Source organism: Rhinopithecus roxellana, chromosome 6 (assembly GCF_007565055.1).
Source record: "Rhinopithecus roxellana isolate Shanxi Qingling chromosome 6, ASM756505v1, whole genome shotgun sequence".
NCBI lineage: Eukaryota > Metazoa > Chordata > Mammalia > Primates > Cercopithecidae > Rhinopithecus > Rhinopithecus roxellana.
The window spans coordinates 77,895,199-77,915,892 of NC_044554.1; the positions used below are offsets into that span (position 1 = coordinate 77,895,199).

The 20,694-nt window shown below is 54.6% G+C and overlaps 1 protein-coding gene across 1 annotated transcript in view; it reads left to right on the plus strand.

Annotated features, from left to right (window-relative positions):
• Positions 1-371: 371 nt before the first annotated feature.
• Positions 372-20,694, plus strand: part of EPHB4 (EPH receptor B4) — a 28,056-nt gene continuing 7,733 nt past the window's right edge. Inside the window, exons 1-12 of the mRNA XM_010377737.2 lie at positions 372-939; positions 3,604-3,674; positions 3,947-4,234; positions 5,201-5,597; positions 8,522-8,677; positions 8,930-9,262; positions 10,167-10,291; positions 11,602-11,767; positions 15,202-15,304; positions 15,505-15,569; positions 16,313-16,426; positions 16,525-16,772. Coding sequence (XP_010376039.1) covers positions 888-939; positions 3,604-3,674; positions 3,947-4,234; positions 5,201-5,597; positions 8,522-8,677; positions 8,930-9,262; positions 10,167-10,291; positions 11,602-11,767; positions 15,202-15,304; positions 15,505-15,569; positions 16,313-16,426; positions 16,525-16,772 — 2,118 coding nt within the window. The 5' untranslated portion in view covers positions 372-887. The remainder of the gene's footprint in view (positions 940-3,603; positions 3,675-3,946; positions 4,235-5,200; positions 5,598-8,521; positions 8,678-8,929; positions 9,263-10,166; positions 10,292-11,601; positions 11,768-15,201; positions 15,305-15,504; positions 15,570-16,312; positions 16,427-16,524; positions 16,773-20,694) is intronic.

Genomic DNA, 20,694 nt, shown 5'->3' on the forward strand with positions numbered 1-20,694 from the left:
GCTTTGTGTGCGCGGTGAACATTTACGTGCACGCCTGGGCGGCCCTCCGTGTTGCTGCTAGGTGTGTGTTTTCTCTGCTCCCTGGTGCCAGCAGGGTTCGGGCCTGTCCCGGGGGTCCCTGGGCCCCAGCCCCGACATGCTCGGTCCCAGACAGCGCGCAAGGCCACGGCGCACATCTGGGCGGTCCCGGGGCTCCTCACCCGCCGCCCCTCCCCCTTCTCCAAACTTTCTCCCAACTTCCCGACCTGCTCCGCTCGGTGCCCCTCTCCGCTTCTCTCATGAATTATTCAGTAGCGTGAGCTCCAATCAGCGCTCCCCAGGCCCTCGCCGAGCCCCGGCGTTGGGGGAGCTGCCCCCGCCCCCCGCGCCCCCCTCCCTCCCGGGCCCGGCGCCGCCCGACCCAGTCCCAGCGCTGCTCAGCCCCGGCCCGGCCCGCCCGGCTCCGCGCCGCAGTCTCCCTCCCTCCCGCTCCGTCCCTGCTCGGGCTCCAACCATCCCCGCCCGCGAGGAGAGCACTCGGCCCGGCGGCGCGAGCAGAGCCACTCCAGGGAGGGGGGGAGACCGCGAGCGGCCGGCTCAGCCTCCGCCACCCGGGGCGGGACCCCGAGGCCCCGGAGGGACCCCGACTCCAGCCACGTCTTGCTGCGCGCCCGCCCGGCGCGGCCACTGCCAGCACGCTCCGGGCCCGCCGCCCGCGCGCGGCACAGACGCGGAGCCACACTTGGCGCCGCCGCCCGGTGCCCCGCACGCTCGCATGGGCCCGCGCTGAGGGCCCCGACGGAGAGTCCTCGCGGAGAATCGACGTCCACCCGCCCAGGGAGAGTCAGACCTGGGGGGGCGAGGGCCCCCCAAACTCAGTTCGGATTCTACCCGAGTGAGGCGGCGCCATGGAGCTCCGGGCGCTGCTCTGCTGGGCTTCTTTGGCCGCCGCTTTGGAAGGTGAGTTTCCTTTGGGGAGGCACCCCGTCACTCCTGGGACCTCCCCACCACATCTGGGCCTCGGAGTGGAGTGGCCGGCCTCTGTCTACCTTTACCCGGGCACTCCAATCCCAAACACTTAGGACCGATAGCGCTGGAACGGGAGGGGGGCGGGGAAGAGGCGCCCGGCGGGGAGTGGAGTTTTCTTTTGTTTGGGAAAGAGATGGAGTCTGGCTGCGACCCGGGACATTCCCCTGCCCGGGCTCCCCAAACTCTCACTGCTGACTCCATACGCCCCTGGCAGCCTTTCCTTTCCTCCCCACCCCACTCTTCAAAACTATCTGCAAAGTTTCTGTTCCAGTCCCACCTCCCGCCCTACATGAGGGAAGGTTTCTGGAGGAGCAACAGCAGACAAGGCAGAACTTTTCGTGCTAGGCCCTAAAATGACCCCCACCGCCAATTCTTTAGCCATCACACCTTGATCCTCCAATTCCACACTCCTGCAACAGGATGGCCTCCTTTGCATTCACACATCAAACCCCCAAACCGCTCTCCGGCCCACTGCCCCTGCCCCTGCCCCTGCTATAGAGTGGCTCTTTGGTTTCTACAGGCTGCACCCCACTCCTTTAAATGCGGTCTAGACCCGGGCCCCAGGTGAGTCCCGGGCTTCCCTTGAGACCTAGGACCTACACAGCCCCCAGGTAGAAACTGACCTACATGGTCCCCACATTGCCCTAACTTAACCAGCCTATCTCCCGCCTCCTGGTCTCTCCAAGTGTTTCTTTGGCCATGGATCGCTGTCCCTCCTGGTCCCCTAGAGGGGAAGCCAAGAGCCCTAGAAACCCTCCTTCTGTGTCCCTAATCTCCTTTCAGTGAGCTGCCAACACCCCCCTTTCTCTGTCTGCTATGAAAGTGGTCTATGGGGGGTAGGCTATGAGGGACTCCCGAAGGGAAGCTTTCAGTGGAGTTAGAAAAACCCTCTCCCCCCTGGGCTGGGCAGGATTGCCCTGGGCTGGAGATCAAAGGCTAGGTGTGGGGTTGGGAGTGAGGGGAGGTTTGCCCAGCTCAGAAAGGAGAAGGGGAAAAAAAAACCGTGAACGAGGGGAAGAGGAAGGCCAAAGGGGTGGAAAAACCACGAGGACGAGGTGTGGTGAGAAGGAAAGACGCAGAGGAAATGGTGATTGTGACACCTATTACCTGAGTGTTTCCAAGCACTAAGCCTGTGCTGAGTGCCTTACAAATGTTAATTTCACCCATCCAGCAACGCTGAGGGTGGGTGCTATCATTGCCCCCATTTTTCAGATGAGGAGGCCGGGGCTTAGTTAAAGTTATGTAGTTTTATTTAAGGCCCTGTGCTCGGAGGAATGGCGAGAAGTGGAGGCCGAAAGCAAAGGAGAGATAGTGACTTGTCAGAAAGAGAAATTGAGGTGGACAGAGAGTGGAGGAGGAGAGAGGTGAGAGACACACGAACTGACAGATCAAAGCGTGCTGCAGCTGAGCTGGGGTGCAGAAAGGGAGCGGGCTCTGGCTCTAGGCTGCGGACAGCCCGAGGCAGAGACAGTGTGTAAATTGGAGACAGGAAAACACTATCCCGGCTGGAACAATGGAGGGTGGAGACGGCAGCCTCTATCCACCCCCTTCCCAGAACCCGGGCATCCTGTCCCCAGCGAGCAGGACTGTCTCTTGCCACCCATGGGGACCCTGCACCTCTCACCTCAGGCTGGTTGGCTTCCCAGCTGAACCCTGGCCAGAGGACATCATTTGGACCCCAGGAAGAGGCTGCCTCACCCACCCTCTTTGCCTTCTCTCCTGCAGCTCCCATGGAGTGGGAGCCAGGTGTTCTGGCTCCCCTCTCCGCCCTTCCTAGCACCCGCTGCCCCCCACATTGCTAGCCCCTGAGGGGATTCCCCTACCCTCCCTCCTCCAATCTCCACTGCCAGGGGCTGTGCAGTTTTTCCTAATCCCCCCCTTCCTCCAGTGCCTGTCCCCTCCCCCGATGATTCGAGCCAAGCCAGGTGTGTTCAACCCTCCCATTCACACCGCCCCCCATAATCTCCTCCCCTCTGCCTTCCCGTAACCAAATCCAGATGTGAGGCCTCTGCGGGAGCCTGGGAACCCTAGCATCCTGGCCTCCAGCGCTTCCTGATCAGGGCACTCGTGAGGAGGGAGGTGCTGGGATGGGGGCCAGGGCTATGCCCCAGGCACAGAGCACTCCCTTCAAGGAGGAAAGGACGGGGTGTTAGGTCTGAAAGCAGGGAGGGGTCTTGGACAGGGAGTGAAGTTGTGGGGTAGAGAGACCGATTCTGGGACTTGGGAGGGGAAACATGGAGGCTAAGACAAGAGGTTCCTCTCCCATACCAGCAGCCTCTGCTCTTGGGGGTCAGGACCAGGGCACGGCTTTCATTTTAACCCTTTCTGAGCTGCCGCCCCTTCTCCCCGTTCATTTTGATCTCCCCCGCTCCTCCAGGAAGGCCTAGATCTGGGGTATCCCAAGGGAGCCCCATGCCTACCAGATGTTGGCGGTGGGGTTGGCACTTAGCAAAAGAGGCCAGAAATTGGAGGCGGGTGCAGAGGACAGGGCTTAGTCCCCTGTTGGCCCCTCAACTCCTCTAGTTCCCACGGATCTGGTCTTCCTGACCTCCATCCCCAACCCCAAGCGGCACTGACTCTGTCTGTCTGTCTCAGAGACCCTGCTGAACACAAAATTGGAAACTGCGGATCTGAAGTGGGTGACGTTCCCTCAGGTGGACGGGCAGGTGAGAGCTGCACCCAGGAGCTGGAGCTCTGAAGGGAAACTGAGGGAGGAGGGAGGGCCTGTGCCACCTGCTTTCTGTGCACCACTCCTCACCCCTGTCCCCCTAGATGACACCAGCCCCAGCAGTGTTGTCTGAGCCCTTCTCCTCAGAGGCGCCCTCCCCGCAGTACCAGCGGGCCCCCTTTCTCCGTCCCTCTCACTCTAGGATTCACCCCATGCAGCCCTCTCCCTGGCAGCTCCCCAGCCCCCTAGCTGACCTCCTTCTCTGCACAGTGGGAGGAACTGAGCGGCCTGGATGAGGAACAGCACAGTGTGCGCACCTACGAGGTGTGTGACGTGCAGCGTGCCCCGGGCCAGGCCCACTGGCTTCGCACGGGCTGGGTCCCACGGCGTGGCGCCGTCCACGTTTACGCCACGCTGCGCTTCACCATGCTTGAGTGCCTGTCCCTGCCTCGGGCCGGGCGCTCCTGCAAGGAGACTTTCACCGTCTTCTACTATGAGAGCGATGCGGACACGGCCACAGCCCTCACACCAGCCTGGATGGAGAACCCCTACATCAAGGTACCTGGGCGCCACTGGGGCTCAGCCACAGCCAAGGTGGGATTCCAGCCAGCAAGCCTGGAGGGCAGCCGATGTAGTTCTGAGGCCTCTGACTGGGGCGCTAGGGGCTGGAAGCAGGAGGCTTAGGTCTGGGGAGGGAACAGGGTGATCTTCTGGGCGGAGCAGCAGAATATATGGGGGCTGCCTGGCCCGGTCCCCAGGGAGGCCCAGGGGTCAGGCTTCTCCTCCAGTCAACTCAACCACTCTACCCCACTACGCTCCAGCCACGCTGAGTTTCTCCCATTCCCTGACTGCACCTGGCTGGTTTCCAGCTCATGACTTTGCAGCGGTGATGTCTCCACCTGGGGGCCTCTCTGCCTCTCACACCCCTACTTGTCTTCCAAGTTCCAGCTCTGAGATCTTGCCTGTGCTGCCTCAGCTGATTCTCTCCTCCCTACAGTCCTGCATAACTCTGTCCACCTGCGTGTCTCAGCACTCATTTTACTTTATTTATTTTTCTTTTATATCTATATTTTTAAAACGGGGTCTTCTATGTTACCCAGGCTGGTCTCTAACTCCTGGGCCCAAGAGATTCTCCCACCTCGGCCTCCTAAAGTGCTGGGATTACAGGCGTGAGGCACTGCGCCCGGCCTCAGGGTACTTTATAACTTCCCTAAGATTCATTCATTGCTGTCTCCTTGACTCTGAGGTCAGGGCCTGGCATGGCGTCAGTGTCAGTAAATGTTTGTAGAATAAGTGAATAAAAAGGGCAGAGGTGCAGGCCAGAGGCTGGGCACATCACAGGAGCTTTGCAAGGATGAATGGACAGTGTGGGGGCCTGCAGAAAGTGTGCCCTGGGGAAGGTGGAGGGAAGGTTCTGGAACAGGAACCAAGGAGGCCCAGGGGGGTGAGCTGGGAAAAGCATGACAGTCCACTGGGTCCTCAGGGAGTGGGGACAGCAGCGATGTGCCTCCCCCGCCCCGGCAGGTGGACACAGTGGCCGCGGAGCATCTCACCCGGAAGCGCCCTGGGGCCGAGGCCACTGGGAAGGTGAATGTCAAGACACTGCGTCTGGGACCACTCAGCAAGGCCGGCTTCTACCTGGCCTTCCAGGACCAGGGTGCCTGCATGGCCCTGCTCTCCCTGCACCTCTTCTACAAGAAGTGCGCCCAGCTGACTGTGAACCTGACCCGCTTCCCGGAGACTGTGCCTCGGGAGCTAGTTGTGCCCGTGGCTGGCAGCTGCGTGGTGGATGCCGTCCCCGCCCCTGGCCCCAGCCCCAGCCTCTACTGCCGTGAGGATGGCCAGTGGGCTGAGCAGCCAGTGACCGGCTGCAGCTGTGCTCCGGGGTTCGAGGCAGCCGAGGGGAACACCAAGTGCCGAGGTGAGAGCTGGTGCTTCCCCTGCGACTGCTGTTCATCCGGGGGAGAGTCCTGAACTCCACTCAGGACCCACTTCTTAAGCTTCCATTTTATTTAGTTAGTTGTTGAAATGGAGGCTTGCTCTGTCTCCCAGGCTCGAGCGCAGTGGCGCAATCTCTGCTCACTGCAACCTTCGCCTTCCTGGTCCCAGTTCAAGCAGTTCTCCTGTCTCAGCCTCCCGAGTAGCTGGGACTACAGGCACACGCCACCATGCCCGGTAATTTTTGTATTTTTAGTAGAGACAGAATTTCACCATGTTGGCCAGACTGGTCTCAAACTCTTGACCTCGTGATCCGCCCACCTCGGCCTGCCAAAGTGTTGAGATTACAGGTGTGAGCCACTGCACCCAGCCAACTTTCTGTTTCAAATGCTCTTCCCTCTCCTGAGCACTGTTACCAGAGGGTCTGTTTTCTGAGCCCTTTCTCATTTCCAGACTTCTTTTTAACCTTGGCCAACTTCCCTGCTTGCCGAACATGGGAGGCTGGGCTGGGCTGCAGGACTGTCCTGTGGGGTGGACCTTGTTGGTGTAGGGACACTTGTTCATTGTAAGTCTCTAATTTACTGATACTGAATTCTCACTTAGCCTTCTTTCTAGAGCAGGGCTTCTTACCCTCTGGTTTTCTAGGGAATCTGTGAGCTTTGATGGAGGAAAAAAAATGACTTTATTTATTTATTTATTTATTTATTTATTTATTTATTTATTTTGAGACGGAGTCTCACTCTGTCGCCCAGGCTGGAATGCAGTGGTGCGATCTCTGCTCACTGCAAGCTCACCTCCCGGGTTCACACCATTCTCCTGCATCAGCCTCCCTAGTAGGTGGGACTACAGGCGCCTGCCACCACATCTGGCTAATTTTTTGTATTTTTAGTAGAGACGGAGTTTTTCCATGTTAGCCAGGATGATCTCGATCTCCTGACCTCGTGATCCGCCCGCCTTGGCCTCCCAGAGTGCTGGGATTACAGGCGTGAGCCACCGCGCCTGGCCGAATTTTTTTTTTCTTTTTTGAGACAGTGTCTTGCTCTGTCGCCCAGGCTAGCATGCAGTAGCGTGACCTTGGCTCACCGTAACCTCCGCTTCCTGGGTTCAAGCGATTCTCCTGCCTCAGCCTCCAGAGTAGCTGGGACTACAGGCATGCACCACCACACCTGGCTAGTTTTTGTATTTTTAGTAGAGACGGGGGTTTGCCATGTTGGCCAGGCTGGTCTCGAACTCCTGACCTCAAGTGATTTGCCCGCCTCCACCTCCCAAAGTGCTGGGATTACAGGCATACATCACCACACCTGGCTGGAAAAAAAAAGACTTTTTATTTTCACCTGAAATTCATTAATTTCCACTTGAAATTCCACCTGCGGTTGTAGCAGGACCTGAGACTTGGGCCCCATGGAAATCATAGCTATTGCCTGGCACAGTGGTTCATGTCTGTAATCCCAGCACTTTGAGATGCCAAGGTGGGAGGATCACTTGAGCCCAGGAGTTTGAGACCAGCCTGTGCAACATAGCAAGACCCCGTCTCTACAAAAAAATTTTAAAATAATTATCTGGGAGACCTGCCTGACCAACATGGAAAAACCCTATCTCTACCAAAAATACAAAATTAGCTGGACATGGTGGCGCATGCCTGTAATCCCAGCTACTTGGGAGGCTGAGGCAGGAGAATCGCCTGAACCCGGGAGGCAGAGGTTGCGGAGAGCCGAGATCGCGCCGTTGCACTCCAGCCTGGGAGCGCACTCCAAAAGGAAGCAGTTTGGCTGTTTTTGCCCAGGCTGGAGTATAGTCGCAGGATCTCAGCTCACCGCAACCTCTGCCTCCCGGGTTCAGGCGATCCTTCTGCCTCAGCCTCCCAAGTAGTAGCTGGGATTACAGGCATGCATCACCACACCTGGCTACTTTTGTATTTTTAGTAGAGACAGGTTTCCACCATGTTGGCCAGGCTGGTCTTGAACTCCTGACCTCAAGTGATCTGCCTGCCTTGGCCTCCTTCTTAGGGAAAAAAAATCACAGATATTTACAGCCCATTCCAAGAGCCAAAACATTGTTTTTGCTCATGATGACTTCAGTATTACAGAGGTTAAGAGACCTGCTGCTATATCTTTGTTTTTTTTTTTTTTGAGACGGAGTCTCGCTCTGTCGCCCAGGCTGGAGTGCAGTGGCCGGATCTCAGCTCACTGCAAGCTCCGTCTCCCGGGTTTACGCCATTCTCCTGCCTCAGCCTCCCAAGTAGCTGGGACTACAGGCGCCCGCCACCTCGCCCGGCTAGCTTTTTGTATTTTTTAGTAGAGATGGGGTTTCACTGGGTTAGCCAGGATGGTCTTGATCTCCTGACCTCGTGATCCGCCCGTCTCAGCCTCCCAAAGTGCTGGAATTACAGGCTTGACCCACCGCGCCTGGCCCTGCTACTATATCTTAATAAAGAAACACAAGTGTTGCTGTAGGCCAAAGTTTTTTCCTCATGTTTCAGTCATTGCATTTCAGCTTAATTGGTTCCCCTGGTATTCATATGTATTTTGTGGTGTGCATTTAAAATCATAATTTGGAGTAGAGGTCTTTGTGTGGGCTTCACCAGATTGCCAAGATTAGGGTCAAAACAGGTTAGGATCTCTTCTTTGGAGAGAATCTCCTTTCTCCTCTAAGAGGAGAGGTTTTGAGATCTTTTGTCCATTTTCCCACCTTAGCACTTCATCACCCTTAAAAGCGCTGGAATTTTTTTCTTTTTTTGGAGATGGGATCTCAGTATGTTGCCCAGACTGGTCTTGAACCCCTTGGCTCAAGCGATCCTCTGGCCTCAGCCTCCCAAAGCGCTGGGATTCGAGACATGAGCCACCAGGCCCACCGTGCAGATGGATGTTTTCGTGCATGCTTTTGATGAATGCTTTCTCTCTCTCTCAGCCTGTGCCCAGGGCACCTTCAAGCCCCTGTCAGGAGAAGGGTCCTGCCAGCCATGCCCAGCCAACAGCCATTCTAACAGCATTGGATCAGCCGTCTGCCAGTGCCGCATCGGGTACTTCCGGGCACGCACAGACCCCCGGGGTGCACCCTGCACCAGTAAGTGACCAGCACCCAGGTGCAAGTTCATTGGGGAGGGGTCACAGACCCCTGAGATGGACCCTGACATGGCCCCCATCCTCCCTGGGCTTCCTCCCTTTGTCCCTGGCATGCTGGTCCCTAGCCCAGAGGAACAGGTGGAGCCCGCTTTCTCAAAGGCAAGAGTCCAGCATGGCTGCTGGTCCCTCCACAGACCTCTCCCCACCACCGCGGAGCAGGTCAGCCTCTGCCTGACTCCCTGGTCTCCTGCAGCCCCTCCCTCGGCTCCCCGGAGCGTGGTTTCCCGCCTGAACGGCTCCTCCCTGCACCTGGAATGGAGTGCCCCCCTGGAGTCCGGTGGCCGAGAGGACCTCACCTACGCCCTCCGCTGCCGGGAGTGCCGACCCGGAAGCTCCTGTGCGCCCTGCGGGGGAGACCTGACCTTTGACCCTGGCCCCCGGGACCTGGTGGAGCCCTGGGTGGTGGTTCGAGGGCTGCGTCCTGACTTCACCTATACCTTTGAGGTCACTGCGTTGAACGGAGTGTCCTCCTTAGCCACGGGGCCCGTCCCATTTGAGCCTGTCAATGTCACCACCGACCGAGAGGGTGAGACTTGGGGGCTGGGGCGGCTGGTGGTCCAGCGGGAGAGATGTCACTGACGGCCTGAAGGGGAGAGGCAGGGGCTGTGAAGGGTCCCCAGGAAGTGTGAGGGGCCGAGGCTTTGGGGGCAAGAGGCAGAAAGAGGGCAATGGCTGGGCTCAGTGGCTCACTCCTGTAATCCCAGCACTTTGGGAGTCTGAGACAGGTGGATCACTTGAGCCCTGGAGTTCAAGACAACCCTGGGTAACATAGGAAGATCTTGTCTCCACAAAACATAAAAATATTAGCCAGGCGAGGCGGTGTGTGCCTGTGGTCCCAGCTACTCAAGAGGCTGAGGCGAGAGGATCGCTTGAGCCCAGGAGTTGGAGGCTGCAGTGAGCTATGATCGCACCGCTGCACTCCAGCCTGGGTGACAGAGTGAGACCTTCTCTCAAAATAAACGAATAAGAAAGAGAGGGTGAGGAGGACATAAAGGTGGGCTGGAGAGTTAAGTACAGGAAGGCTCCCGATGGGACTGGGGGCCGAGAGAATCAAGGAATTCTCGAAACAGCCGGGGAGAAACTGAGATAAGCGTAGCCAGCAGAGGAAGTGTTGGAAAAGATAAGGGACACGGCCAGGCTGATCATAAGGTCAGGAGTTCAAGACTAGCCCGGCCAGCATGGTAAAACCCCGTCTCTACTAAAAATAAAAAATTAGTCAGGCATGGTGGTGGGCACCTGTAATCCACTTGGGAAGCTGAAGCAGAAGAATTGCTTGAACCCGGGGGGTGGAGGTTGCAGTAACCCGAGACTGTGCCACTGCACTCCAGCCTGGGTGACAGAGCAAGACTCTGTCTTGAAAAAAAAAATTTTTAAAGTTAAGGGACAGACCTACCATGCAGAAGGGTTCCCTGTGTCTCTGCCTCTCACAGTACCTCCTGCAGTGTCTGATATCCGGGTGACGCGGTCCTCACCCAGCAGCTTGAGCCTGGCCTGGGCTGTTCCCCGGGCACCCAGTGGGGCTGTGCTGGACTACGAGGTCAAGTACCATGAGAAGGTGAGGCCATCCCCCGGCCCTGGGGTGGGTGGGCAATGGGTTGTGCTCTCCTGGCTGTGACACGTGGGTTGTAGGCACCTGGCAGGTATTTGAATTTCAGCTCTGCCATGGATTCCCTGGGCAGCCTTGGGTGAGCCCCTTGGCCTGTCTGAGCCTCAGACTCTTCATCTATAAAATAGTTACTGTAATAGTTACCAGCGGCTGGACACAGTGGCTCAGGTCAGGCGTGGTGGTTCACGCCTGTAATACCCTGCACTTTGGGAGCCAAGGTGGACAGATTGCTTGAACCTAGGAATTTGAGACCAGGCTGGGCAACATGGTGAAACCTCATCTCTATGAAAAATTTAAAATGAAAAAAATTAGACTGGGCACAGTGGCTCATGCCTGTAATCCCAGCACTTTGGGAGGCTGAGGCAGGTGGAACACCTGGGATGAAGACTTCGAGACCAGCCTGGCCACCATGGTGAAATCCCCATCTCTACTAAAAATACCAAAATTAGCTGGGCATGTTGGTGGGCCGCTGTAATCCCAGCTACTCAGGAGGCTGAGACAGGAGAATCACTTGAAGCCAAGAAGCGGATGTTCTAGTGAGCTGAGATGGCGCCATTGCACTGCAGCCTGGGCAACAGAGTGAGACTCCATCTCAAAAAAAAAAGTTTGCCAGGCATGGTGGCGTGTGCCTGTGGTCCCAGCTACTCGGGAGGCTAAGGTAGGAGAATCACTTGAGCCCAAGTGATTCTCGACTTGAGATCGAGGCTGCAGTGAGTTGTGTTTGCGCCACTGCATTCCAGCCTGAGAGACAGAGTGAGACCTTGTCTTAAAAAAAAAAAAAAAAAAATGGGGCCGGGCGTGGTGGCTCAAGCCTGTAATCCCAGCACTTTGGGAGGCCGAGACAGGAGGATCACGAGGTCAGGAGATCAAGACCATCCTGGCTAACACGGTGAAACCCCGTCTCTACTAAAAAAATACAAAAAAACTAGCCGGGCGAGGTGGTGGGCGCCTGTAGTCCCAGGTACTCGAGAGGCTGAGGCAGGAGAATGGCGAAAACCCGGGAGGCGGAGCTTGTAGTGAGCTGAGATCCGGCCACTGCACTTCAGCCTGGGCGACAGAGCGAGACTCCGTCTCAGAAAAAAAAAAAAAAAATGGTATTATGAATACAGCACATGGCTTGCATACATAAGTTCTCCCAAAGGCCCCACCAGCTGCGAGGCAGGCTAGTGATGGGAGTGGAGGGCGAGGGGAGGAGGCACGAAGAGCAGCAGGAACTTAGGGCCCCGCATGATGGCCACCCCCCTACTTCTCCTGGACAGGGCGCCGAGGGTCCCAGCAGCGTGCGGTTCCTGAAAACGTCAGAAAACCGGGCAGAGCTGCGGGGGCTGAAGCGGGGAGCCAGCTACCTGGTGCAAGTACGGGCGCGCTCTGAGGCCGGCTACGGACCCTTTGGCCAGGAACATCACAGCCAGACCCAACTGGATGGTGAGCCTGGGGAAGGGATGAAGGTGGGGGTTGGAAAGACCCCCAAAGTTCCTGGGAAGACCCCAGGTCCCCAAAGTCCAATCTTCTTTTTTTTTTTTTTTGAGATGGAGTCTTGCTCTGTCCCTCAGGCTGGAATACAGTGGTGCCATCTGGGCTTACTGCAAACTCCACCTCCCGGGTTCAAGCAATTCTTCTGCCTCAGCCTCCCGAGTAGCTGAGATTACAGGCGCCTGCCACTGCACCTGGCTAATTTTTTGTGTTTTTAGTAGAGACGGGGTTTCACCATGTTGGCCAGGCTGGTCTTGAACTCCTGACTTTGTGATTTGCCCTCCTCAGCCTCCCAAAGAGCTGGGATTACAGGCGTGAGCCACCGCACCCGGCTAAAGTCCTATCTTCATGTCCTTCTTTCTGTGGATCACATGGCATGCCCTAGAGAGGAAAGAACGTAGGATGTCGAAACCAAAACCAACAGCTGAGTGTGAAGTCCGGCGTGGTTCACTCTGTACCCCCAGGCTGGAGTGCAGTGGCGCGATCAAAGCTCACTGCACGGCCAGGCACGGTGGCTCACCCTGTAATCCCAGCACTCTGGGAGGCCAAAGCAGGAGGATCACTTGAGGTCAGGAGTTCGAGACCAGTCTGGTCAACATGGTGAAACCCCATCTCTACTAAAAATACAAAAGTTAGCTGAGTGTGGTGGTGCACGCCTGTAATCCCAGCTACTCGGGAGGCCGAGGCAGGAGAATTGTTTGAACCTGGGAGGCGGAGGTTGTGGTGAGCTGAGATTGTGCCACTGCACTCCAGTCTGGGCAACAGAGCAAGACTGTCTCAAAAAAAAAAAAAAGGCCGGGTGCGGTGGCTCAAGCCTGTAATCCCAGCACTTTGGGAGGCCGAGACGGGTGGATCACGAGGTCAGGAGATCGAGACCATCCTGGCTAACACGGTGAAACCCCGTCTCTACTAAAAAAATACAAAAAAACTAGCCGGGCGATGTGGCGGGCGCCTGTAGTCCCAGTTACTCGGGAGGCTGAGGCAGGAGAATGGCGTAAACCCGGGAGGCGGAGCTTGCAGTGAGCTGAGATCTGGCCACTGCACTCCAGCCCGGGCTACAGAGGGAGACTCCGTCTCAAAAAAAAAAAAAAAAGAGGCTCAGCACAGGCTTGATGTTTAGCAACAACCTGACCCTGAGCTCTCCATTCCCCCATCCAATAAATTGGAAATATCATGAAGCTTCTTGCAGGGCTTTGAGGATTGGAGGTAACAGGTTATTTTTAATATGCTAGGCCAGTGGCTTTCTTTTTTCTTTAACTTTTTTTTTTGAGACATGGTCTTGCTCTATCGCGATCTTGGCTCACTGCAGGCCCTGCCTCCTGTTCTAAATCTCCTGACCTCGTGGTCCACCTGCCTTGGCCTCCCAAAGTGTTGGGACTACAGGCGTGAGCCACCACGCCCGGCCTAACTTTTTTTTTTTTTTTTTAAGAGACAGAATCTTGCTTTATCACCCAGGCTGGAGTGCAGTGGCACCATCTAGCTCACTGCAGCCTGCAACTCCCGAGCTCAACCAGTCCCCCCACTTTAGCCTCCCAAGTAGCTGGGACTACAGGTGTATGCCACCGTGCTCAACTAATTTTTTTTTTAATTTTTTGTTGAGACAGTTTTCCCTGTGTTGCCCAGGCTGGTCTCAAATTCCTGGCCTCAAGCAATCCGCCCGCATCGGCCTCCCAAAGTGCTGGGATTGCAGGTGTGAGCTGCCACACCCGGCCTTGGACCAGTGGCTTTCTAAACCTTGTAATTTTCTGTAATAGCTTTACTGAAGTACAGTTCCCCTGCCATACAATTTGCCTGTTCAAAGTGTACAATCGATACATTCACAGAATTGTGCAGTCACCACCACAAGTAATTTAGGGACATTTTTCAGCACCCTCAAAGGAGACCCTATAGCCCTTAGCCATCACCCTCCACCCAGATCTTTCTGTTGCCTCAACCTCTGGCAAGCACTAATCCACTTTCTGTCTTGAAATCCTCCACTGTGGTCTTCCGTGACTGTTCACCAAGCAGAATGTTTTCAAGGTTTATGCATGTTGTAGTATATATCCGTGGGTTTTTTTGGTTGTGTTTTGCTTTTTGTTTCTTTGTTTCGGAAACAGGGTCTCATTCTGTCACCCAGGCTGGAGTGCAGTGGTTCAGTTACAGCTCAACTGCAGCCTCAACCTCCCAGGCTCAAGTGATCCTCCTATCTCAGCCTCCCAAGTAGCTGGGACTGCAGGCATGAGCCACCATGCCCAGCTAATTTTTTTTGGTATTTTTTGTAAAGATAGATTTCACCATGTTACCCAGGCTGGTTTCGAACTCCTGAGCTCAGGCAATCCGCCCACCTCAGCCTCCCAAAGTGCTGTGATTACAGGCATGAGCCACCGGACCTGATCTGTTTTTTGTTTTTGTTTTTGACACATGGTTTTGCTCTGTCACCGACACTGCAATGTAACAGTATGATCATAGTGCATTGCAGCCTCAACCTCCTGGGCTCAAGGGATCCTCCCACCTCGGCCTCCTGAGTAGCTGGGACATGCCTGGCTAATTATTATTATTTTTTGGTAGAGATGGGGTCTTGCTGTGTTTCCCAGGCTGGTCTTGAACACCTGGCCTCAAACAATCCTCCCACCTCAGCATCTCAAAGTACTGGGATTACAGGCATGAGCCACTGCTCCTGGCCAGTATTTCATTTCTTTATATGGAGACGTAATAATCAGTTGTATGGAAATAGCCAGTTTTGTTTATTATTTTATCTTTTAGTGAACATTTCAATTGTTTCTACTTTTTGGATAAAAACCTGAAAATGTTTCACCTTTAGAATGTTTCATTGAATGGAGATTTTTTTTTGTGGACTCTGGTATTTAAACTACAGCCAAATCACAACCACTCTCTCTGGTGGCTGGCATGCTGGCTTATGCCCAGGCTGGTTCGAGACCAGCCTGGCCAACATGGTGAAACCCCCATCTCAACTAAAAATACACAAATTAGCCGAGCATGGTGGTACACACCTGTCATCCCAGCTACTCAGGAGGCTGAGGCAGGATAATTGCAGAACCCGGGAGGCAGAGATTGCAGTGAGCTGAGATTGCACCACTGCACTGCAGCCTGGGCGACAGAGTGAGACTGCATCTCAAAAAACAAACAAAAATCTACTCTGGCAGTAAAAACATTGTGGAACTTCCTCCCTTGCCCTGAGGGACTTCAGAGGAGCCTGCTGGCCCCTGGAGGACAGTTTGAAACCCGTGGTCTGCTCCCTGACCCTGCCTGCCTGTGTCCTCTCCCTCCACCTGTCCCCTGTACTGGGGACCTGTTCTCAGGAGATCACAGTTCACTGCTCAGAGCTGGGGCTGGGGCCTCCTGCAGGCCCATCAGTTTCTCCTGATCAACAGCCTTTTCTTCTGCAGAGAACGAGGGCTGGCGGGAGCAGCTGGCCCTGATTGCGGGCACGGCAGTCGTGGGTGTGGTCCTGGTCCTGGTGGTCATTGTGGTCGCTGTTCTCTGCCTCAGGTAAGGGCTCTGACACCCGGAGGGGCCAGGAAGCCCTGAGTTGATGGCCACCTGCCTGGGTGCTACAGGGCAAGACTTTCTGGGTGCCCCCAGCCTCTTTTTACTTGAAATCTTCTCCAATCCCTGCTCCTCCTTTCACTGTGTGCCTCATAGAGATGTGTGACTCAGTTTACCTTTTGCTCCTTTCCCATTGGCTACAGGAAGCAGAGCAACGGGAGAGAAGCAGAATATTCGGACAAACACGGACAGTATCTCATTGGGCACGGTGGGTTGCCCTAATTTGATGGAAATAGGGGCTTGGGACTGGGCGTGGTGGCTCCTATCTGTAATCCCAGCACTTTGGGAGGCAGAGGTGGGCGGATCACTTGAGGTCAGGAGTTCGAGACCAGCCCGGCCAACATGTTGAAACTTCGTCTCTATAAAAAATACAACAGTGCCGGTCGTGGTGGCTCAAGCCTGTAATCCCAGCACTTTGGGAGGCCGAGATGGGCGGATCACAAGGTCAGGAGATCAAGACCATCCTGGCTAACACGGTGAAACCCCATCTCTACTAAAAATACAAAAACTAGCTGGGCGAGGTGGCGGGCGCCTGTAGTCCGAGCTACTCGGGAGGCTGAGGCAGGAGAATGGCATAAACCCTGGAGACGGAGCTTGCAGTGAGCTGAGATCCAGCCACTGCACTCCAGCCTGGGCGGCAGAGCAAGACTCCGTCTCAAAAAAAAAAAAAAAAAAAAAATACAACAGTTAGCCAGGCATGGTGGTGGGCACCTGTAATCCCAGCTACTCGGGAGGCTGAGGCAGGAGAATCACTTTAATGTGGGAGGCAGAGGTTGCAGTGAGCCAAGATCGCGCCCCTGCACTCCAGGCCTGGGCGACAGAGCGAGACTCCATCTTAGGAAGAAGAAAAACAACAAGGAAATAGGGGCTTGGGGCCAAGAGCTATGAGCCGAGCCTCCGAGTCCAGTGGGAGTTAATTCCCAGCTGACGGGGCCCTGCCTGTTTTCTCAGGTACTAAGGTCTATATCGACCCCTTCACTTACGAAGACCCTAATGAGGCTGTGAGGGAATTTGCAAAAGAGATCGATGTCTCCTATGTCAAGATTGAAGAGGTGATTGGCGCAGGTGAGAGCGGAAGGCTGCCCGGGCACCTGGGAACAAGCGGGGTGGGCAGGGCCACACTAAGGCGGGAGAGCTGATGACCTCCATGTCCTTGTTTGAAGGTGAGTTTGGCGAGGTATGCCGGGGGCGGCTCAAGGCCCCAGGGAAGAAGGAGAGCTGTGTGGCAATTAAAACCCTGAAGGGTGGCTACACGGAGCGGCAGCGGCGCGAGTTCCTGAGCGAGGCCTCCATCATGGGCCAGTTCGAGCATCCCAATATCATCCGCCTGGAGGGCGTGGTCACCAACAGCATGCCTGTCATGATTCTCACGGAGTTCATGGAGAACGGCGCCCTGGACTCCTTCCTGCGGGTGAGCACCCTCCCTGGCTTCCGCGGCCACCTGGAGTTCCCGCTTACACCCAGAGGCCACTTGGGCTAAGAAGCCAGGACAGACAGTGGATCCCATGTCACCTTCTCCAGCCTTTTCCTCTTGGGCTAAGCCCTGGTCCTCTGCCTTTTTTTTTTTTTTTTTTTAAGACAGAGCCTCACTCTGTCGCCCAGGCTGGAGTGCAGTGGTGCAATCTCGGCTCATTGCCATCTCGGCCTCCAGGGTTCAAGCGATTCTTCTGCCTCAGTCTCCCAAGTAGTTGGCACTATAGGCGTCCACCACCATGCCGACTAATTTTTGTATTTTTGGTAGACACAGGGTTTCACCATGTTGGCCAAGCTGGTATCACACTTCTGACCTCAGGTTATCTCCCGGCCTCAGCCTCTCAAAAAGTGTTGGTATTACAGGTATGAGGCACCACATCCGGCCAGTCCTCTGCCTTTAATTTTCCCTCTGGGAAAGGCCAGGCTCCTGGGACCTTCCTTTGCCACTGACCCATACAGCTGAAGGTTGTCGTTCCTTGTTTTTTAAATTTTGTTTTAATTTAATTTTTAATTTTTTTTTAAGACAGGGTCTCACTCTGTCATCCAGGCTGGAGTACAGTGGTGCATTCACAGCTCACTGCAGCCTTGACCTCCTGGGCTCAAGTGATCCTCTCGCCTCAGCCTCCTGAGTAGCTGGAACTACACTCATGTACCACCATGCTCAGCAAATTTTAAAATTTTTTTGTAGACACAGGATCTTGATAGGTTGCCCAGGCTGGTCTGAAATTCCTGGCCTCAAGCGATCCTCCCTCCTCAGCCTCCCAAAGCACTGGGATTACAGGCATGAGCCACCGTGCCTGGCCTGTCATTCTTTCATTTGACAAATATTTACTGAGTCCCTTCTATGCACCAGCCATCCTCCCAGTCCCCAGGAATAAAGCTATGCACACAGCAAACTGGATTTCTGCTCCTGGGGAACAGATGGTCTAGTGGGGCAGGGGGACTGAAAATTAGCAAGTAAACAGACAGCTTTTTAAAAAAGTAAACAAATCATTTCAAATGTGAAAAAAAGCAAACAGGGTCATTCACGCAAATATGGCTAGAGAGGAAAGGGAAGAGCTTACTTTCTTTGGCCACTTTACCAGATTTTACTGACTGTCTTTTTTTTTTAACTTTATTAGGCTTTTTTTTTTTTTTTTTTTTTTTTTTTTTTTAAGACCGAGTCTTCATCTGTCACCCAGGCTAGAGTACAATGGTGCGTTCTTGGCTCACTGCAACGTCCACCTCCTGGGTTCAAGTGATTCTCCTGCCTCAGCCTCCTGAGTAGCTTGGAATTACAGGCATGCGCCACCATACCCGGCTGATTTTTGTATTTTTAGTAGAGACTGGGTTTCACCATGTTGCCCAGGCTGGTCTTGAACTCCTGGGCTCAAGTAATCCACCCGTCTCGGCCCCACAAATTGCTGGGATTACAGACATGAGCCACCATGCTTGGCCTAGGCATCTTTTTTTAAAAAATCAAAACATTTTTCTATGTAGCAAAATAACATTGCATTGAACAGAATTATAGTGATTCCCTAGCATCATTGAATACCCAGCTGATTTTCACGTTTCTCTAGTTGTTCCAAAAATGTCCTTCACTGCTGCTTTATTCCAACCAGGATCCAGTTCAGGACCAGGCTTTGTGCCTGGTTATTATATATATTTTATTTATTTATTTTAGAAACAGGGTCTCGCCCTGTCACCCAATTTAGAGTACAGTGGTGCAGGCATAGCTCACTGCAGCCTCCAAACTCCTTGGCTCAGGTGATCCTCCTGCCTCAGCCCTCCTGGGTAGCTGGAACTACAGGTGCACACCACCACACCTGGCTAATTTTTAAATTTTTTGTGGAGATGGGGTCTCACTATGTTGCCCAGGCTGGTCTCAAACTCCTGGACTCAAGCGATCCTGCCTCCTTAACCTCCCAAAGTGCTGGGATTACAGGCATGAGCCACCGTGCCTACTGATTATTATATTTTTGCACCTCTCTAAATCCTGAGCAGCTCCTTATGATGACACTGACACACTGAGGGGCTGGGTCTGTTGTCCGCCTGAATGTCTTGTTTTCTGGATTTATGAGATTCTTCTTGTGGGATCATTTATATTGTCTCTCTGTATTTTCTGTAAGAGAAGCTCTATCTGATGCGGGATTTTTTGGTTTAGTTTGTTTGTTTTTTGAGACGGAGTCTCGCTCTGTCATCCAGGCTGGAGTGCAGTGGAACGATCTCGGCTCACTGCAACCTCTACCTCCTGGGTTCAAGAGATTCTTCTGCCTTAGCCACCTGAGCAGCTGGGACTACAGGCGAGCGGCCACCACGCCCAGCTAATTTTTGTATTTTAGTAGAGACGGGGGTTTCACCATATTGGCCAGGATGGTCTTGAACTTCTGACCTCGTGATCTGCCTGCCTCAGCCTCCCAAAGTGCTGGGATTACAAGCATGAGCCACCGCGCCTGGCTAATTTTTGTATTTTTAGTAGAGGCAGGGTTTCACCATGTTGGGCAGGCTGATCTCAAACCCCTGGCCTCAAACCATCCACCCTCCTTGACCTCCCAAAGTGCTGAGATTAAAGGCATAAGCCACCAATACTGGTCAAAGAGACAGAAAGCTGCTTAAAGGCGCAGTGGCTCACACCTGTAATCCCAGCACTTTGGGAGGTCGAGGCTGGCAGATCTGCTAGAGGCCAGGAGTTAGAGATCACCCTGGGCAACATGGTGAAACCTCGTCTCTACAAAAAATACAAAAATGTGCAGAGCATGATGGCACATATCTGTAGTCCCAGCTACTCCGGAGGCTGAGGCAGGAGGATCACTTAAGCCTGGGAGATCGAGGCTGCAGTGAGCCATCATTGCACTACTGCATTCCAACCTGGGCGATCCCATCTCTCTTTTTTTTTTTGAGATGGAGTCTCACTCTGTCCCCCAGGCTGGAGTGCTGTGGCGCGATCTTGGCTCACTGCAAGCTCCACCTCCCAAGTTCAAGCCATTCTCCTGCTCAGCCTCCCGAGTAGCTGGGACTGCAGGCGCCCGCCACCATGCCTGGCTAATTTTTTGTATTTTTAGTAGAAACGGGGTTTCACCGTGTTAGCCAGGATGGTCTTGATCTCCTGACCTGGTTATCCGCCCGCCTCAGCCTCCCAAAAAGTGCTGGGATCACAGGCATGAGCCATCGCGCCCGGCCTCCCATCTCTTGAGAGAGAGACGGGAAGGCGAGTGCAGGTGAACCTGGTGAACAGAGGAGAGATGGTAGACCCTGCATTGGGCAGTGTGATGAGAACCCGCTGGAGGGCTTTGGCAGGAGAGTGGTTTAAGAGGATCCCGCTGGGCACGGTGGCTCACACCTGTAACCCCAGCACTTTGGGAGGCCGAGGCAGGTGGATCACTTGAGGTCAGGAGTTTGAGAACAGCCTGGCCAACATGGTGAAACCTTGTCTCTACTAAAAATACAAAATTAGCCGGGCGTGGTGGCTCAAGCCTGTAATCCCAGCACTTTGGGAGGCCGAGACGGGCGGATCACGAGGTCAGGAGATCGAGACCATCCTGGGTAACACGGTGAAACCCCGTCTCTACTAAAAAATACAAAAAACTAGCTGGGCGAGGTGGCGGGCGCCTGTAGTCCCAGCTACTCGGGAGGCTGAGGCAGGGGAATGGCGTAAACCCAGGAGGCGGAGCTTGCAGTGAGCTGAGATCCGGCCACTGCACTCCAGCCTGGGCGACAGAGCGAGACTCCGTCTCAAAAAAAAACAAAAAACAAAAATTAGCCAGGCATGGTGGTGCACCCCTGTAATCCCAGCTACTCAGGAGACTAAGACAGAAGAATCGTTTGAACTCAGGAGGCGGAGGTTGCAGTGAGCCGAGATAATGCCACTTTACTCCGGCCTG